Raw genomic sequence first — 18,352 nt, 5'->3', positions numbered from 1 at the left:
TTCCACCCCTCCTTTCATTCCTGCCCTACCTACCCTCCTCCGGGCCCTCTTACGAGCCCATGCTGACACGGTCATACCAGCCCCAGACACCCATGGCGAAAAGGAGACCCCCACCCAAACCTTACTCCCTGGAGACCAGGTCCTCCTTAGGGACTTACAACCGGGTTCCCTCCAGTCACGGTGGTCAGGACCCCACACCGTCGATTCCCTCACTGTTTTACAGACCCAGATTACTAGTCTTGCAGCTGTAGCCCTGCAAAACAGACGGGCTTTAGACCTCCTGACAAATGAAAAAGGGGGAACCTGCCTCTATCTGAAAGAAGAGTGCTGCTACTACATTAACCCATCAGGCATAGTCACATCCAAAATTCGTGAACTCAGGGACCAAATCCAGGCGAGGCGCCAGTACTCCCACATATGGGGTCTAGACCTCCATGTCTGGGTAACCTGGCTCCTCCCCCTGGCGGGACTCCTATGCTTAATCCTGCTATCAATCTCGGTTGCCCCCTGTCCCGTTAGGTGTCTGCGGGAGCGGCTCCAGGACATGTCCCGAGTCTCGGTAAATCAACTCCTCCTGCAGCCCTACTCTCGCCTGTCCACCTCCGACTAACCCTATGACGACGTCCACCCGTCAGCAGGAAGTACCCAGAACCAAATCGATGCCCCTTCCATCTATATATGAAACAAAAGGTCTGGATGTTGGGCTGGCTGAGAGGTGGGGCACAGACACTACAGAATGGCAGACCTTCTTAGGATGGCTGACCTTCCCACCACTTCTTAGGATGGCTGACCTTCTTAAGATGGCTGACCTTCTTAAGATGGCTGACCTTCCCGCCACTACATCAGTGGCTGTTACTACATCTGCGGGAAACAGAAATTTAAACCTTCCAACCCTGGACTTTCCAGTCAAGAGACTGCCCTTGTTATCTGAACCCCCACTAATAGGCTATAAAAACCCCATCACCACCCAACCAGGCCGTGACTTCCCCGACTGCCCCCTCTCTGGAGTCGCGGAACCTCGCCCGGGGACACAGGCAATAAAACTGTCCCCGTAAATTCTCTCGCTTTGGCCGAGGGTGCAGGCAACAAAACTCCTTCTGCAGAACCTTTTGCCTTGGAGTCTTTTTTCACTCAGAAACCTTACATTTGGCTCAGGTCATATCTCACGGTTCGTGGGTTCAAGCCTCACGTCGGGCTCTGTGCTGACCGGCAGCTCAGAGTCTGGAGCCTGTTTCAGACTCTGTGTCTCCCTCTCTCTGCTCCTCCCCGCTCATGCTCTGTCTCTCTTTGTCTCAAAAGTAAAATAAACTATTAAAAAAATTATTTAAAAAAAAGAACTTCTGGAATCTTTAGGATCTCAGCACTGTATCTGGCTGTTTGGTGAATTTGTTCTGTAGATTGCACTCTGGCGTGGTTCTCCCGTTTTGATGTGGCAATACCTGGAGCCATTCCCTACCCCTGGTTGACAATATCTTTTTTTTTTTTATTTTTTAATGTTTTTTATTTATTTCTGAGAGAGAGAGAGAGAGAGAGAGACAGCGTGAGCAGGGAAGGGTCAGAGAGAGAGAGATACAGAATCTGAAACAGGCTCCAGGCTCAGAGCTAGCTGTCAGCACAGAGCCCAACGTGGGGCTCAAACCCATGAACCATGAGATCATGACCTGAGCCGAAGTCAGACGCCTAACCAACTAAGCTACCCAGTGCCCCGATGATATCTAAGCTTTCCACTAAATCTGGAGCTTCCATTTTGGGAGGAGGAGCAGAAAAGAGGTACAGGAGACTTTTTTTTAATGTTTATTTTTGAGAGAGAGAGTGAGGGGTGGAGAGAGAGGGGGAGAGAGAATCACAAGCCAAGCTCCACACTGTCACTGGAGAGCCCAATGTGGGGCTCGATCCCACAAACCATGAGATCATGACCTGAGCCAGAATGAAGAGTTGGCCACTTAACCAACTGAGCCACCTAGACGCCCCAGTAAAGGAGACATTTTAAACTGAAAGATAATATTTTAGATCAGAAGAGAATAGACTATTCAGGGTACCTGGGTGGCTCAGTCAGTTTAGCTTCTGATTATTAGTTTCTACTGATGTTATGATCTCATGTTTCTTGGGATTGAACCCACTGTGCTGCACTGACAGCACGGAACCTGCTTGGGATTCTCTATCCCTCTCTCTCTGCTCCTCCTCCACGCACCTCTCTCTCTTTCTCTGTGTCTCTCTAAATAATAAACATTAAAAAAGAAAAAAGAGAGAAGAGACTGCTATAAACTGGCTACTTTATCCTCTCCTGCACTGTGCACTGGGACGGGTACCCAAGAGCAACATAGGCTTACTTATGGAAAATAAAATAAACCTGCTAGTTTATCACATCCCACTGGTAGTTTTAAAATTTTTTATCTCACTACGTTTGAAGTATTTTGAGATGTACTCTGATCTACTGTAAATCTTGTTGCCCAAAAGGTGTTTCCTTCAGGGACAGGTCAGATTCTGTTTAGAACAAAGGAGTCAGGAAGCTTGAAAGTTCATAGTTGACTTTTCTGCAGTCTTTGGTGATAACACTAGTCTGATGGCCAGAATTTACTAACTATGAGAAGAGATTTCTCAAGAAACAAATGTCCCATTATATATCAAATGCAAAGTTTAGAGCACTGAATAGGAATTCTAGCATCAGTGTCAGATGAAGAAAATTTAGGGTTTAAGACTGGGAAGTATCCACCCATCAGGAAAAGGAGGAAAGTTTCTACATAAACAATTAGTAGGGGAAAAAGGTGTATGAGGCCAGAAGTGAGCGTCTTCATCTACCCCCACTCAGGGCCAAACCTTAGGGAGTCACAAGAAGTGGTGGTACATACAAATGGGCATAGGGAAGGCAGAGCTGGTGGCTGGCTTTCCTGGGCATAACCATGGACCACGGAGGCCTCTCCAGTATGACTCTCAGACAGCTGGGGCCACACCTAACATGACTCTAGAGCCAGCAGCGTTGGAAAAGATAGGTTCCCCGTGGCTTCTGTGGCGTTCACAAGGTTGAGGAAGCCCGGTGCAGTCCCCATGGGGGACACAGAAGAAAGCCAAGTAGAGAACAGGGGGCCCTACTGCAGAGACACCTTGGCAAGGAATAAGGTGGCTCTACAGCAGAGGCTCCCGGGTTAGCGTTGTAAGCCGAGGGCAAATGGAGGACGTGGTTGAGACCCAGGGGAAAGTGAAGGTGGGACCATCAGACACTGATAGGATCTAGAAAACAGACCGAGTAAATCACCGCTCTGGATTTCAGTTTTGGAGGCCAGTGAGTTTCAGAGGCTAGCCTAAGGTTATGTACGTGGACTCAAAGCACCTCCTCATTTCTTCAAGGATTGACATGCCTCCAAACATAGCAGATTATATGTAGAGTAGGAGAAGTTTGAAAGCATTCAATATTAACCCTTCCAGGGGGTGCTTGGCTAGCTCAGTCGGTTAAGCACCTGACTCTTGATTTCAACTCAGGTCATGATCTTGCAGTTCATGAGTCATGTTGCCCGTGTTGGGCTGTGCCATGACAGTGCAGAGCCTACTTGGGAGTCTTTTTTCTTTGTCCCTCCCCTGCTTATCCCCCCCCAAAAACAAATAAACATTAAAAAATTAAAAAATAATAAAAAATAATTTTAACTTCAGGGATGATACAAAAGCTTAAGAACCCTTTAGCTACATTGACCCTCGCTCCAAATTACATGTTTATTGGTACCATATAGTTTATTCTTCTAGCTAGCTAAATCAAGCACCACAAAATTTTTATTAATTTATACAGTGTTCATTTAAATTGGTCCCTCTCATTGTTCTTCATTTCTTTTTATACCTCTCAAATACACCTAGGGTCATTTTCCTTCAATCTGAAGAATATCCATTAGAATTCCCTTTTGTGTGATTAACTTGGTTTCTGTTTATCTAAAAATGTCTGTCTATATTTTTTCTATATCCAAAGGATTCTTTCACTTTGTAGAGCCTTCAAGATTGGCTGCCATGTTTTATATCACCTTGAAGATACTATTCCTGTTTCTTTTTTAAACATTTTAAAAAACTTTTATGTTTATTTATTTTTGAGAAAGAGACAGAATGTGAGTGTGGGAGAGACAGAGAGAGAGAGGGAGACACAGAATGCGAAGCAGGCTCCAGGCTCTGAGCCATCAGCAGAGAGCCCAATGTGGGGCTTGAACTCACGAACCATGAGATCATGACCTGAGCCGAAGTCAGGTGCTTAACCGACTGAGTCACCCAGGTGCCCTGATACCATTCCTGTTTCTGGTCTCTATTGTTCATATTGAGAAGTTAGCTATAAATCTAACTGTAGCTTGTTTAAGTTATCTGTCTCTCTTCTCTAGCTGCTTTAAAAGATTTTCTACTTATTTGTTTTATCCAAGTATTTGAAAATATCTGAGGGGCATCTGGATGGCTCCATCGGTTAAGCATCCGACTTCAGCTCAGGTCATGATCTCACGGTTTGTGGGTTGGAGCCCCTCATCGGGCTCTGTGCTGACTGCCAACTCAGAGCCTGGAGCCTGTTTCAGATCCTGTATCTCCCTCTCTCTCTGACCCTCCCCTGATCATGCTATCTCTCTCTCTCTCTCTCAGAAATAAATTTAAAAAAAAAATTACAAAATTTTTGAAAATATCTGAGATTTTCTAGAACTGATGAAAGACATGAATGCACAGAAGTCTAGTGAATCCCATGGTAGATAATAAAAAGAAATATACATGTAGACATTTTGTAGAGAAATTGCAAAATATTACTTCAATTAAAAATTTTTTTTAAATGTTTTTTATTTATTTCTGAGAGAGAGACAGCATGAGCAGAGGAGGGTCAGAGAGAGAGGGAGACACAGAATCTGAAGCAGGCTCCAGGCTCTGAGCTAGCTGTCAGTGCAGAGCCCGATGCGGGGCTTGAACCCACAAACCATGAGATCATGACCTGAGCCGAAGTTGGACACTTAACCGACTGAGCCACCCAGGCGCCCCACAAAATATCACTTTTTATAGTTGCTAGTTTATGACAATTTTAGTTAACACTTTTATATATTTTTGTGTATATTATACATGTTTTTAGTTGTCTCCAATGAAGGGTTTGTCCAAATTATCTTGTATATAGCTGGCCTTTCTTGTCTATAATTTAAACTCCTCTTGAGTTGAGTTTCCAGCTAGGTAGTGAAAGATAGTAAGAGGAAGTAATTTCAGCTTTCCACTGAAAACCATCTTGGTTCAGGGTGCCTGGGTGTCTTAAGTCAGTTGAGCGTCCAACTTTGACTCAGGTCATAATCTCGCGGTTCATCAGTTCGAGCCCCATATTGGGCTTGCTGCTGTCAGCACAGAGCCTGCTTCAGATCCTCTGTCCTCCTCCCTCTGCCCTTCCTCTGCTTGTGCCCTTTCTCTCTCAAAGATAAACATTAAAAAAAAAAACCTAAAAAAATAAAGCAAACCCAAAATCCATCTTGGACTCTTAGGTTTAAAAAAAATTTAATCTTCTTTTGGAGAAATAAAGTTTATTTATTTTGAGAGAGAGAGAGAGAAAATCCCTCCATATTCCACGCTGTCAGCACAAAGCCCAATGTGGGGTTCGCACTGATGAATCACAAACTCGTGACCTGACCTGAAATCAAGAGCCAGACGCCTAACTGACAGAGCCATCCAGGTGCCCCTAAAATTGTTGATTACCAGACTTTGGTCAGTGAAGAATCCATGTTGTAATCTCTAGTGTAACTATTAAAAAAATACAGAAACAATATGTAATTTACAAATTAATAGATAGAATGATAAAAAAAATAGTAAATATGTTCAAAAGAAGGTTACACTGTTCTCCTGAAGTCTGTGGTATCCCAGTATACCACCTTTTATCATGACCACATACCGATATTCCTTGATCACTTACACAAAGAGAAGGGTGTGTTACCTTAGGGCAAAGAAAAAATGTCTTTAAATAGTATTGGGGAGTAAGGAGAACACTAAGTGTACACACAGTTTTGGGGTTACTGGGGTTACTTGCATTATTCTTTTATAGCCACCCACACCTCCTTCCTTTGTCCTGTCACCCAACATCTGGCAGCTAAGAATCTGTTCACCATCTCTGTAATTTGTCATTTAAAAAATGGTTCCATAAATGGAATCATAACCTTAAACTCCTCATCTCCCCCCTTCTCCCAGCCCCTGGCAACCATTCTACTTAATGTACATTGTATTTTGTTTTATTTAAAAAAATTTTTTACACTTCTTTATTTTTGAGAGACCTAGTAAGAGCCTGAGCGGGGGAGGGTCAGAGAGAGAGGGAGACACAGAATCCGAAACAGGCTCCAGGCTCTGAGCTGGCTGTCAGCACAGAGCCTGACATGGGGCTCGAACCCACGAACTGTGAGATCATAACCTGAGCCGAAGTTGGATGCTCAACCGACTGAGCCACCCAGGTGCCCCATTAATGTACATTTTAAGAAAGTGTTTATTTAGACAGAGAATGTGTGCGTGTGTGCACAAACCGCGCAGATCGTGACCTGAGCCTAAATCACAAGTAGGGAGCTTAACCAAAGGAACCACTCAGGCACCCCTACTTTCTGTGAATTTGATTATTCTGCATACCTTATGTAAGTGGAACCATACAGTGTCTTTCATGACTGGGTTTTGCACTTAGCATAATGTCCTCCCGGTCCATCTGTATTGTAGTGTGTCAGGCTGCTGCTTTTTCAAAGCGGAATACTCTTCCAATGTATGCAGGTACCACATGTGTTTGTCCTTCCATCTGTCAGTGGGCACTTGACTTGTCTCCACCTGTTGGCTATTATGAATAATGCTGCTTTGAACACGTGTGTACAGATACCGTTTCAAGACTCTGTTTGCAATGCTTTGGGGCAAATGTGCAGAAGTGGAATTGCTGAATCATGTGGTGATTCTACTTTTCATTTTTTGATGAAACACCATTCTGTCTTCCATATGGCCATACCATTTTACACACTAACAGAGCACAAGGGCTGAAGTTTCTCTGTGTCCATGCCAACTTACTTATTTATTAATTTTAAAGTTTATTTATTTTTGAGAGAGACAGGGGAGAGGGGCAGAGAGAGAGGGAGACAGAGGCTCCAAAGAGGGCCCTGTGCTGTCAGCACAGAGCCCACTGTGGGGCTCGAACTCATTAACTGTGAGATCATGACCTGAGCCTAATTTGGATGCTTAACCAACTGAGCCACCCAGGTGCCCCTTTATTTTTTATTTTAATTAATGAATTATTTTGATGGTAGCCATCCTAATGAGTGTGAGATGGTATCTTATTATGGTTTCTCTTTGCATTTACTACAATGATTGGTAATGTTGGACATCTTTACGTGTGCTGGTTAGCCGTTTGTATTATCTTCTTTGGAAAAATGTTTATTCAAGTCCTTTGCCCATTTTTAAATCAGGTGTTTTTGTCATTGTGATTGAATTGTAAGAGTTCTTTATATGTCCTGGATCATACCCCTTTATCAAATATATGATTTGCAAATATTGTTCTTTAATAGGTTACCTTTTTACTGTATTGGGTTTTGGTGCACAGAAGTTTTTAATTTTGAAGTAGTCCAATTTATTTTTACTTTTTTGCCTGTGCTTTTATTGTCATATTCAAGAAATTATTGCCAAATCCAATATGATGCAATTTTCCCCTCTGATTTCTAAGAGTTTTATAGTTTTATCTTCTATATGTCGTTTCTTTAATCTATCATGCAATATCTTTGATTTGTTGAACCCTGTGACTGTATCACCTCCAAAAATTTCAAGTAGAAAAACTGACAACATTATTGAGGCTTTTGAGTTGGGATTAAACTAATACATCATTTGGAAAGAATTGGCAACTTTGTAGTATTCAGACTTCACATATAAGAAATCATTGTGTAAGTTTATTTATTTATAGTTTTTCTAATGCAGCCAATTAAATATTTGAAATTTTTTTACACAGGCTTTGCATGTTTCATTCATTATTTCTAGATACAATATATTTAATTGCTGTTCTAAATACTATATGTCTTTATTGTGCTCTAAAACATTTTTTTAATTTTTAATTTTTTTTATAGTTTTTTGTTTATTTTTGAAACAGAGACAGAGCATGAGCAGGGGAGGGGCAGAGAGAGAGGAGGACACAGAATCTGAAACAGGCTCCAGGCTCTGAGCTGCCTACACAGAACCCGATGTGGGTGGGGTTCGAACCCACAAACCATGAGATCATGAGCTGAGCTGAAGTCAGACACTCAACTGACTGAGCCACCCAGGCACCCCCCTATTGTGCTTTTTCACTGTTTGTAACTGGCTTTAAGGACAACTATGTTCAAAAGAATCTGTATTATGTATTTCACTTTGATGAACTCTAATCAGTTAAATGTTTCTGATACATTTTCCAATTGTTTCTATAGAATTGTGCGTATGGAAGAAAATACATGTATTCATCTCTATTTCCTCACGATATGTTTATCTACCAGTATAACCCTAGAGCATCAATTTAAGATTATTATAGAGATCTGTAAGGTAGTTCTCTCTCAAACGAATATAAGCACGAATGGTTTTCCTTTATATCTAGAAAATATATTAGAAAATCCCTTTCAAGTTACAAGAAAGGTGTATAAAAACCAAAGATAGGAGCAGAGAAGGAGGGAGACAGAATCCAAAGCAGGCTCCAGGGTCTGAGCTGTCAGCACAGAGCTGGGAGCAGGGCTCGAATCCATGAACTGTGAGATCATGACCTGAGCTGAAGTTGGACACTTAACTGACTGAGCCACCCAGGAGCCCCACCATTTCTGCTCATGTTGGCTTCCCCTCCAGCATATTTGTGCCACTGCCAGTTCATTGGAGTTACTGTGGTATATCAGTTAGTTATTGCCATGTAAGGATACCACCCTCCAAAATTAAAACAACAATCATTTATTAGCTCAAATTTCTGTGGGTGGGCAGTTTTGCCTGATCTCTACTGGCTGGTTCTCTGGTCTTCCCTGGCTCACTCCTGTAGCTGCAGTCAGATGGTGGGGCGGCTAGGGGATGAGGCCTTTCTGATGGCTTCGTCTGGGACAGTGGAGGAGCTGGACTTCATATCTCCAGCATCTATCAAGTTACCACAATAACTATATTCTTTTTGCCAATACCAAACTGTCTTGATTTACTATAATTGTGACTCCTCCAACATTGCTCTTCTTTTCAGAATTGTTTTGGCAGTTCTAGTTCCTTTGCTTTTCCATATGGTTTTTAGAAGAAGCATTTAAATACCTATAAAAAAGCTTGCTGGGATATCTGTTGGGATTGCATTGTACCTACAGATCAAATTAGGGAGAATTGGCATCTAAACAATATTGAGTCTAGTTCATGAGTGTGGTTCATTTATTTAGATCATCTTTGATTTCTTTTGATGATTTGTAGTTTTCAGTATGCAAAATCTATTCATATTTTGTTAGATTTATTCCTAAGTGTTTCATTTTCTGTATGATTTGGTTATTGATACTTTTATTGATTTGAAATTCCAATTGTTCATTAGTGATATATAGGAATATAATTGACTTTCATATGATCACCTTGAACTCTACAATCTTGCTACATTTACTTCTTAGTTCTAAGAGATGTTTCATAGATTATTTAAGATTTTCTACAGAATCACGGCAAATAGGGACAGTTTTATTATTTTCAATCTTTATGCCTTTTGATGATTTTTCTTGCCTTATTGCACTGAGCAGGGTCCCAGTATGGTGATATATAGAGGAGTGGTGAGGGATGATATCTTGTCTTTTTCTATAATCAGTGAAGATATTTGATCTCTTACCCCTCAACACAACATCAAATAAAAGTGGTGAGCAAGTGGTATTTTATAGAAGTCTTTTATTAGGTTAAAGAGGTTTTCCTGTGTTCTTAGTTGCTAAGAGTTTTTGTTTGTTCTAAATCAAGAATGAACATTGAATTTTGTTTAATGCCTTTTCTATATCTAATGAAATGATCATATGATTTAAAAAGTCTGTTAATATAATTACTTCATTCACTGTCATTTAAATATTGTAATAGCCTTGAATTCCTAGGATAAGCCCCATTTGTCAGGTGTTATCTTGGATTAAATTAGCTGATTCAGGTTTCTGTAGTAATTGTTCTCTTCCATAGTAGATTTTAATTTAGCATTCTATTTTGGATTTCCTTGTATTGTTCTTATTTCAGTCATCTTCCTTTTACGTCTCCCTTTTTTTCAATTTATTTTCTCTTTATGGCTTCATCTCCTGCTTTATAAAGGCTGTGTTGTAGTTTCTTTTGGAAGACGCCAAATTAATTACTTTTAAGAGATTAAACTTTATTTTATCACGGCCAGGTTGGTATGTATAACGACTATCTTATGTTGGCCTGCTTGACTGGCATTAGATTTTGGTTTAACAATTGGGTTCTGTGATTTATTAGTACATAAGATGCAGTTTTTTTCCTGTTATAATGTGCTACGAAAAATTATATCCCCAGTAGTGTTTTCATTTAGACATACTTAGGCAACTAAAAATGATTGGATGCAGGGGTGCCTGGGTGGCTCAGTTGGTTAAGCATCGGACTCTTGGTTTCAGCTCGGGTCATGGTCTCGTGGTTCCATGAGTTCGAGCCCTGTGTCAGGCTCTGTGCTGACAGTGTGGAGTCTGCTTGGGATTCATTCTGTCTCTATCTCTCTCCCTCTCCCTCTCCCTTCCTCTCTCCTACACCTCCCCCCACTCTGTCTCTCTCAAAATAAATAAATAAACTTAAAAAAAAAAAGATTGGATGCAGTGTGCTTCCAGACACCCTGTCTGCTTTCTCCTGCATTGCGCACTAGAGATCATAGTCCTTGAATAGATATAGAAAGAGAGGAAATAATAAATAGGAGAATCAAAGAACGTGGCTATTTTTTATTCTGGTTTTGGCTGATATAGTTGAAAGACTGTCATTTGTTTTGCTGGTTATTATTTTCCCTGTATCTCAGAGTTGGAGACACATAATGAGAGAGGCAAAGCCTTCTCCTCCCTTTTTTGGGATTTTCTATGATATTTAGATTGTGGAAAATGTGATTTATAGTTCAAGAATGTTTCTTCATCCATTTTGACTAATAGTGCAGCTAATGGAAAATCCCCTCAGAAATGTCATGTGGTATTCTTATTTTTAGCTGATAATGTTAAAGCCAGTTTTTGTCATTTTGTGTGTTGTCATGGGTTGTTCTGTCAGGCAATGCCGATACATCGCTATACCAAGAAACAGCCTGAGGTTTGTGGAGTAACTCTTGCAAAATCATATGGCCTAGAAATATGAATTTACATTTAGTAAAAAAAAAAAAAAAAGTAGTTACATTTAGTAGTTCTGGGATCATAAGGAAGTTTAAGAAAGAGTTTAATACAAGTAAGGGAATCAAAGTGTTGTATATATGAAACCCAGATTTTATGAATTCGGAGCCATGTTATAAATAAAATCCAAAGCGTGACTGTGCCGTCTTGTAACTGAAGTGAAGTGTTACTACCTGTCATTGGAATCGGAGAATTTTGTACCCAGGAACTAGGTGTGAAGTCACGAAGAATGGGGATGGCATTGGGTAGGGAGTCAGATGCTCAAGTCATCAGGAAGGGTGATTTGACCTGGAAATAGCGGTAACAAGAGTGGTGAAAGCTATCATGAGTTGTTGATAGAGCAGTTTGGAGCAAGGAACATTCAGAGCCATATTTCTTCTTGCCCAGTTAACACAAGGGACTGTGATACAGAATGGCTTCCACTGGTGGAAAAGATTAAGGAGGTAGTTGTGTTATCACAGCAAAGCAGTGTTTCAGTTGAGGCAACGTTTGTGGAAGGTTCAGAGATTTTATAGAAGTTTCTCATAATTTGAGCAGTCCCTGTGTGGCTTCTTTAGTCCCTGGGGAAGTGTACCCCTTGGCTTCAGGTCAAAACCATCTTAAAGTCAATGGAATCTTACACTCACTTCCTGTTTCCTTGGGATTCTATCTACATGGATTAAGCTGCTTTCTATTTCCTTGGTATGAAAAAAACAGAGCCCCTGCATTCCTTTACTTTTGTTCAGCCTGTAACTTTTTCTTCATCCCTTGAACCTTTCTCATTTTTGGAGGGGAAACAAAATCCCTTAGCTTTTGATTACTTTTAGATGAATGTAGCATAAAGGAAATTTATCTGCAAGGCCTTACAGATGGGTATTATGGACTTTGACTATTGTAAATTTACAAATTCAAAGTAGAGAGATGCGGGGGTGGGGGGGTAAGGGAAATAGTTATAAGAAAAAGGAAACAAAGTGGAGAATGTGTTTTCTCCACTTGCAGAATGAATGACGCCAATTTACAAAAATTTGCTAAAGGTTTTTTGTTGTTGTTGTTGTTGTTGTTATTGTTGTTCCCATATATTTAAAACTTAACCATCCCTCTTGTCATCCTTTCTCCAGGGAAGAAAAGGGGAGAATAAAATTCCATCTGTCCTGCCTTCTAACAAGTTGAGAATTCATATAGTGATGTACTTTGAAAATATTTTCCCAACTTTATTTATGGATATGTCCTTTAAGACCAGGATTAAAGTCTTTTTTTCCTTATTGTCCCATCAATAATGCCTGGCAGTCTGTCATGGACTGATACTACACAGGCCTGACTGATTTATCCTTCCCAAAGTACCGCTTACCATTCACTGGCACCCTGTGATGTTTTTAGTAGTTTATAAATGAAATGATTGATGAGTATTGTCTTTACAGGTATCAAAGCTAAGGTGACCAGGCTGTAATTTCTAGAGTTATTAGTTTATTTGCCTTAGAGGCAGACCTTACACATGTCATTTCTGTTTTTAGGATTCACGGTTGTCCATCATGTATTCAGAAAGATTGTTTCTATGATAAATTGAGGACATGGCTTAAATATTCCTGGATCCATGCGACCAGGGCATTCTGATCTGAAAACGGCTACTATATTTAATCTCTGACTCATTCATCTCCTATTCTGGGTGACCTGTGTATCTTATTGCAAAGGTGTTCAAAACTTTATTTGATCACAGTTGATCTTTTTAGAAGCTTCGCACTCAGGTTCGGCTTTAGAAAAAAAAGAAAAGCAGTCACTCACCTATAATTTACAGCCCTATAATTCACAGGTCACAATCTCCCTGTTCTGAGATGAGGCGATAGAAGGAATTTAAGGTATTTGGGAAAACTTGGAGAAGATGTTGAATAGTGCAGTAAAAGTTACTATTTTTCTAGGAACCTCTAATCTGCTGTTGCCATAGGTGATTAGAAACTGGACAAGGAGAGAGGAGCCTGGGTGGCTTGGTTGAGTGTACGACTTCAGCTCAGGTCATGATCTCACAGTTCCTGGGCTCTGTGCTGACAGCTCAGAACCTGGAGCCTGCTTCTGATTCTGTGTCTCTCTCTGCCCCTTCCCCTGCTGGTGCTCTGTCTCTCTATCTTTCAAGAATCAACATTAAAAATTTTTTTAAAAAAGAAACTAGACAAGGAGGCATTATTTAGCTTTACTTTTCATATCAAAGAATCCACATCTGTGTCATCCTGTTCTCTCAGTAAATCTGATTCAGGAGTTTTCCTTCAGTTGCAGAATGAATGACACACTCATTCATCCATCATGTGGATTTCTTCCTCCTTAGGACAAGCTAAACCTACTTAATTGGTTTATTAAATGAGCTGCACTCAGTAGAGTGAGGCAGAAAGTGCCTTTAATTCTTTTTCACTTGTCCTTTGGATTAGTTATTTCTAGCCCCTGGGATAGAGCCTCAGTTAGGTCGCAAGGTTTTTCTGTCTCACTAAATAATTAAAAGTACATCATAGATGACTGTCAAAAGTCCAAAATCTCGTTTGCTGTAAAATCTCGTATTTCCCAGCTTAGATATGCCTCTGGCTCAGGAGATAAAAGGGTAAAGTTGGGAGGGTGGGGGTGGGTGGGTATTTGATCTGACTTTTGTCTTTTCTTGCTACAATGCATTCTCCACTTAATAGTTGCTATTGTGGGACTCTTTAATATTAAAAGAGGGGAGGGAGAAGTCAGAGGTAGAAGAATCCTTGTGGACTTCTTAATGTTACACAGGTGAGGATGCAGGCTGAGCAGGGTGGAACCCCAGACTTACCCTGTCTTTTTTCCTGTGGCGCCTGCCTGCCTGCCTCCCTGCCTGCCTGCCTTCCTTCCTTCCTTCCTTCCTTCCTTCCTTCCTTCCTTCCTTCCCTCCTTCCCTCCCTCCCCCCACTGCAGGCCTTAACCTGCAGTGCCTGCCATGAGTGATGTTGCGGCCCTGTGGCCAGTTTCTTTTGTCCATTCCACTTCTGCATCCATGGGTCACCTGCATCCTCTTGTTGAGGCCACCTGACTCTTGGCTGGAGATCTTGGTGGAAGTCATGGTCAGCTAATCAACTGGACTATCACGTAGCTCCATTCTACAGGGCAATCACTGGGAAACAGACCCTTCTGCCCTGCTGTCAACACATATGGAGCCGACTGTTGGTACAAACTTTTAATTCTGTAGGCAGCTCTTAGCTATCCTTACCTTTATGTCTTTGTTTAGTCATGGATCAGATAACTTCCCCTGTGTCCCTCAAATTCCAGAAAAGGCATATTAACTTTACATATGGTCCTCTTGAATCTTCGACTGGCATGAGGTGATGACGGAACTTCTCTTCCCTCCAATGGGGGATGGAAACTTATAACACTCTAACAAGTCTTCAAAAAAAAATCCTTATTAGCAACCTCTTCACCCTCCCAGTGGATTCTTAGCTTCCTATTAGATAATCAAGAAGTGAGTGATTGAAGAACGGGCTTCGCAGTGCCTTTGATGCTTCCTGCAATGTAGGCAGCAATAAAGCAGGCATTTTTGTCTATTTTGTTTATTGCTGTATTGTTAGGTTTTAGAAGAGTGCATGATAGGTAGTAGGCACTCAATANAGTCAAGCACTTTGGATTTTTTTTTTTTTTGGTGTCTAATTATTTTTTATAATTTACAGCCAATTTAGTTAGCACGTGGTGGAACAAAAATTTCAGAAGTAGATTCCTTACCTCCTTATCCATTTAGCCCATCCCCCCTCCCACAATCCCTCCCACAACCCTCTGTTTGTTCTCTATGTTTAAGAGTCTACTATGTTTTATCCCTCTCCCTGTTTTTACATTATTTTTGCTTCCTTTCCCTTATGTTCATCTGTTTTGTATCTTAAATTCCTCATATGAGTTAAGTCATATGATATTTGTCTTTCTCCAACTGACTAATTTCGCTTAGGTTAATACCCTCTAGTTGCATCCACATAGTTGCAAATGGCAAGATTTCATTCTTTTTGATTACCAAGTAATACTCCATTGTATATATAGGCCACATCTTCTTTATCCATTTATCTACCAATGCTCATTTGGGCTCTTTCCATACTTTGGCTATTGTTGATAATGCTGCTATAAACATTGGGGTGCATGTGCCCTTTCAAAACAGCATCCCTGTATCCCTTGGATAAATACCTAGTAGTGCAATTGCTGGGTGGTAGGGTGGTTCTATTTTTTAACTTTTTGAGGAACCTCTATACTGTTTTCCAGAGTGGCTGCACCAGTTTGCATTCCCACCAGCAGTGCCAAAGGGTTCCTCTTTGTCTGCATCCTTGCCAACATCTGTTGTTGCCTAAGTTGTTAACGTTAGCCATTCTGATGGGTGTGAGGTGGTATTTCAATGTGGTTTTGATTTGTATTTCCCTGATGATGAATGATGTTGAGCATTATTTCATGTGTCTGTTTGCCACCTGGATGTCTTCTTTGGAAAAGTGTCTATTCATGTCTTTTGCCCATTTCTTCACTGGGTTATTTGTTTTCTGGGTGTTGAGTTTTATAAGTTCTTTATAGATTTTGGATACTAACCCTTTATCTGGTATGTTGTTTGCAGCTATCTTCTCCCATTCTGTTGATTGCCTTTTAGTTTTGCTGATTGTTTCTTTCACTGTGCAGAAACTTTTTATTTTGATGAGGTCCCAATAGTTCATTTTTGCTTTTGTTTCCCTTGCCTCCGGAGACGTGTTGAGTAAGAAGTTGCTGTGGCCAAGGTCAAAGAGGTTTTTGCCTGCTTTCTCCTCCAGGGTTTTGAGAGCTTCCTGTCTTAAGTTTATGTCTTTCTTCCATTTTGAGTTTATTTTTGCGTATGGTGTAAGAAAGTGGTCCAGGTTCATTTTTCTGCATGTTGCGGTCCAGTTTTCCAAGAGCTATTTACTGAAGAGACTGTCTTTATTCCATTGGATATTCTTTCCTGCTTTGTGAAAGATTAGTTGGCCATACATTTGTGGGTCTATTTCTGGATTCTCTGTTCTATTCCATTGATCTGAGTGTCTGTTTTTGTGCCAGCACCTTGTTTTTTTAAAATGTGTATTTAATTTTGAGAGAGAGTATGTGTGTGGGAGTGGGAGGGGCAGAGACAGAGGGAGACAGAGCCTTACATGGGGCTTGAACTTGCGAACTGTGAGATCATGACTTGAGGTGAAGTCAGGTGCTTAACCAGCTGAGCCACCCAGGTGCTCCAAGCACCTTGTTTTATGATAAATATATGTATGTATATGTATGTGTGTGTGTGTGTGTGTGTGTGTGTCTGTGTCTGTGTATGTATGTATATATGATATCTGTTGTATAAAAAAAAGAAACCAAAAAATAAGTCAAATTTAATACCCTATTAAAACTATTTAAAAATTGTCTTTACAAAGGAAATGAATGCGAAGTTTTTGGATTATCACCCAGTTGTGATGTCCAAAAATACACGTATTTTTCAGAGAGCAAAGGCAATAAATTCAAAGCTAAAAGTTTTGAATCTGGATTTAGGCAGTCCAGAATGAATAGGAAATTTGGTATATTTTAGTAATTTGTTCCATCCATTTGCAGATTATAAATTCCAGCTAAAACCTTACGAGTCTGTGAAGAGTGGGCTCACGTGGAACTTACCAGACTGTGGCTCATGGAGGAAAAGACACTTTAGGATTAGCACCTGGTCATGCTCTTCTCTCAAAGTTGTCTGATACATGTCTGTGCCTTTCGGTCAGAAGTTTTAAATCCTGTTATGACTATGGATCATGTTGGAAGTAGAGCCTGTGAATCAGTTTGGACTCTTGGGAGCCCAGATATCAGCAAAGATGACCCACCAGTGATATCACTTGAAAAAGTTCCTCAAGACAAACTGGATAAATGGTACTGTTAGAAGTTATGAAGGAGGGATTTTACATGTAACTTTTTTTATTTATGCAAGAATCACAAATATAAAGACAGAAGGGCAAATAATTTTCCTTTTTCTTTTATGATTTAATTCTTTTTAAGATATAAAAAGTTTTTAAAAATAATCTCTGCACCCAACGCAGGGCTCACACTCACAACCCCAAGATCAAGAGTCACACGCTCTACTGACTGAGCCAGCCAGGCGCCACTGGCAAATGATTTCCGTGTCATTTGCCAACTTTCATTACTTGATAGTGGTCCCTGGACACTAGGCTGGAAGGGTTTTGAGACCACATCCAGTCCCAGTGCTCTCTGGCTGATCAGAGGCAGCACATGGCTCTGGGGAGGCAGCACACTCACACTGGGCATGAATTAGTAAGCGTTGTTGTCACACAGACATCGTCCTGTTTATGTGGGATGAGGCACGGGAGTATGGAGATGTGCTGTGGAGTACCCAGCATCATGGGTAACTGTCTGAGAAAAACATGTGGTTATTGAACTTGTCTGTTGCATCAACCTACCTCCCTGGTTTTTGGTTTTGTTTTCAGCAAATAACAGGCATAGAAAGGGTGGCTTAACAGTGAGCCAGCACCAGGCTTAAACTGCAGAACAATAGAGAAAGCAGGAGAGGAACCAAATCCACTAGAGGTTGATGGTGAGGGCACCTGAGTGGCTCAGTCAGTTAAGCATCTGACCTCAGCTCAGGTCATGATGTCATGGTTTGTGAGTTTGAGCCCCGCATCAGGAGAGCTTGAGTCTTGCTTCTGGTGAGCCACCTCAGGTCAACATGAACCCTGCCAGGTGAGCTCAGGACCTGCAATGGATGAGCTCGAACCCCGCTTCTCCTTCTCTCTCTTTCTCTCTGCCCCAGTGGGATTTTCTCTCCCTTTCTCCCTCTCTCTCTCTTCCCCTTGCTCATGTGCATGCTCTTTCTCTATGTCTCTAAAAAAAAAAAAAGGTAGATGGTGAGTACATACCAGAAGAAGGTGTTTGCTAAATAGTTGATTATTTGAAACAAACACTTGACAGTGATACCAAAGAGATTTTTAGCATGGTATTTATGAAACAAGAGCACAAGAAGTAATACCAGTTTTAAAGAAATGATTACTAAGGCAACATGAAGAAAGGAAAAGTGATCTGGAAGCATGCAGGAAAGAAATGGAAGGGCAAAAAAATGTATTTCAAGAATGAAAATAACA

The 18,352-nt window shown here is 40.9% G+C and overlaps 1 protein-coding gene across 1 annotated transcript in view; it reads left to right on the top strand.

The window, feature by feature from the left end:
- Positions 1 to 8,006, top strand: part of LOC144230766 (uncharacterized) — a 37,021-nt gene extending 29,015 nt beyond the window's left edge. Inside the window, exon 4 of the mRNA XM_077763093.1 lies at positions 520 to 8,006. Coding sequence (XP_077619219.1) covers positions 520 to 563 — 44 coding nt within the window. The 3' untranslated portion in view covers positions 564 to 8,006. The remainder of the gene's footprint in view (positions 1 to 519) is intronic.
- The last annotated feature ends 10,346 nt before the right edge of the window (positions 8,007 to 18,352 follow it).

Source organism: Crocuta crocuta, unplaced genomic scaffold, assembly GCF_008692635.1.
Source record: "Crocuta crocuta isolate KB4526 unplaced genomic scaffold, BGI_CrCroc_1.0 scaffold3, whole genome shotgun sequence".
In the NCBI taxonomy this organism is placed as follows: Eukaryota; Metazoa; Chordata; class Mammalia; order Carnivora; family Hyaenidae; genus Crocuta; species Crocuta crocuta.
The sequence above is the reverse complement of the archived record's forward strand: the minus strand, read 5'-3'. Positions and strand labels throughout refer to the sequence as shown.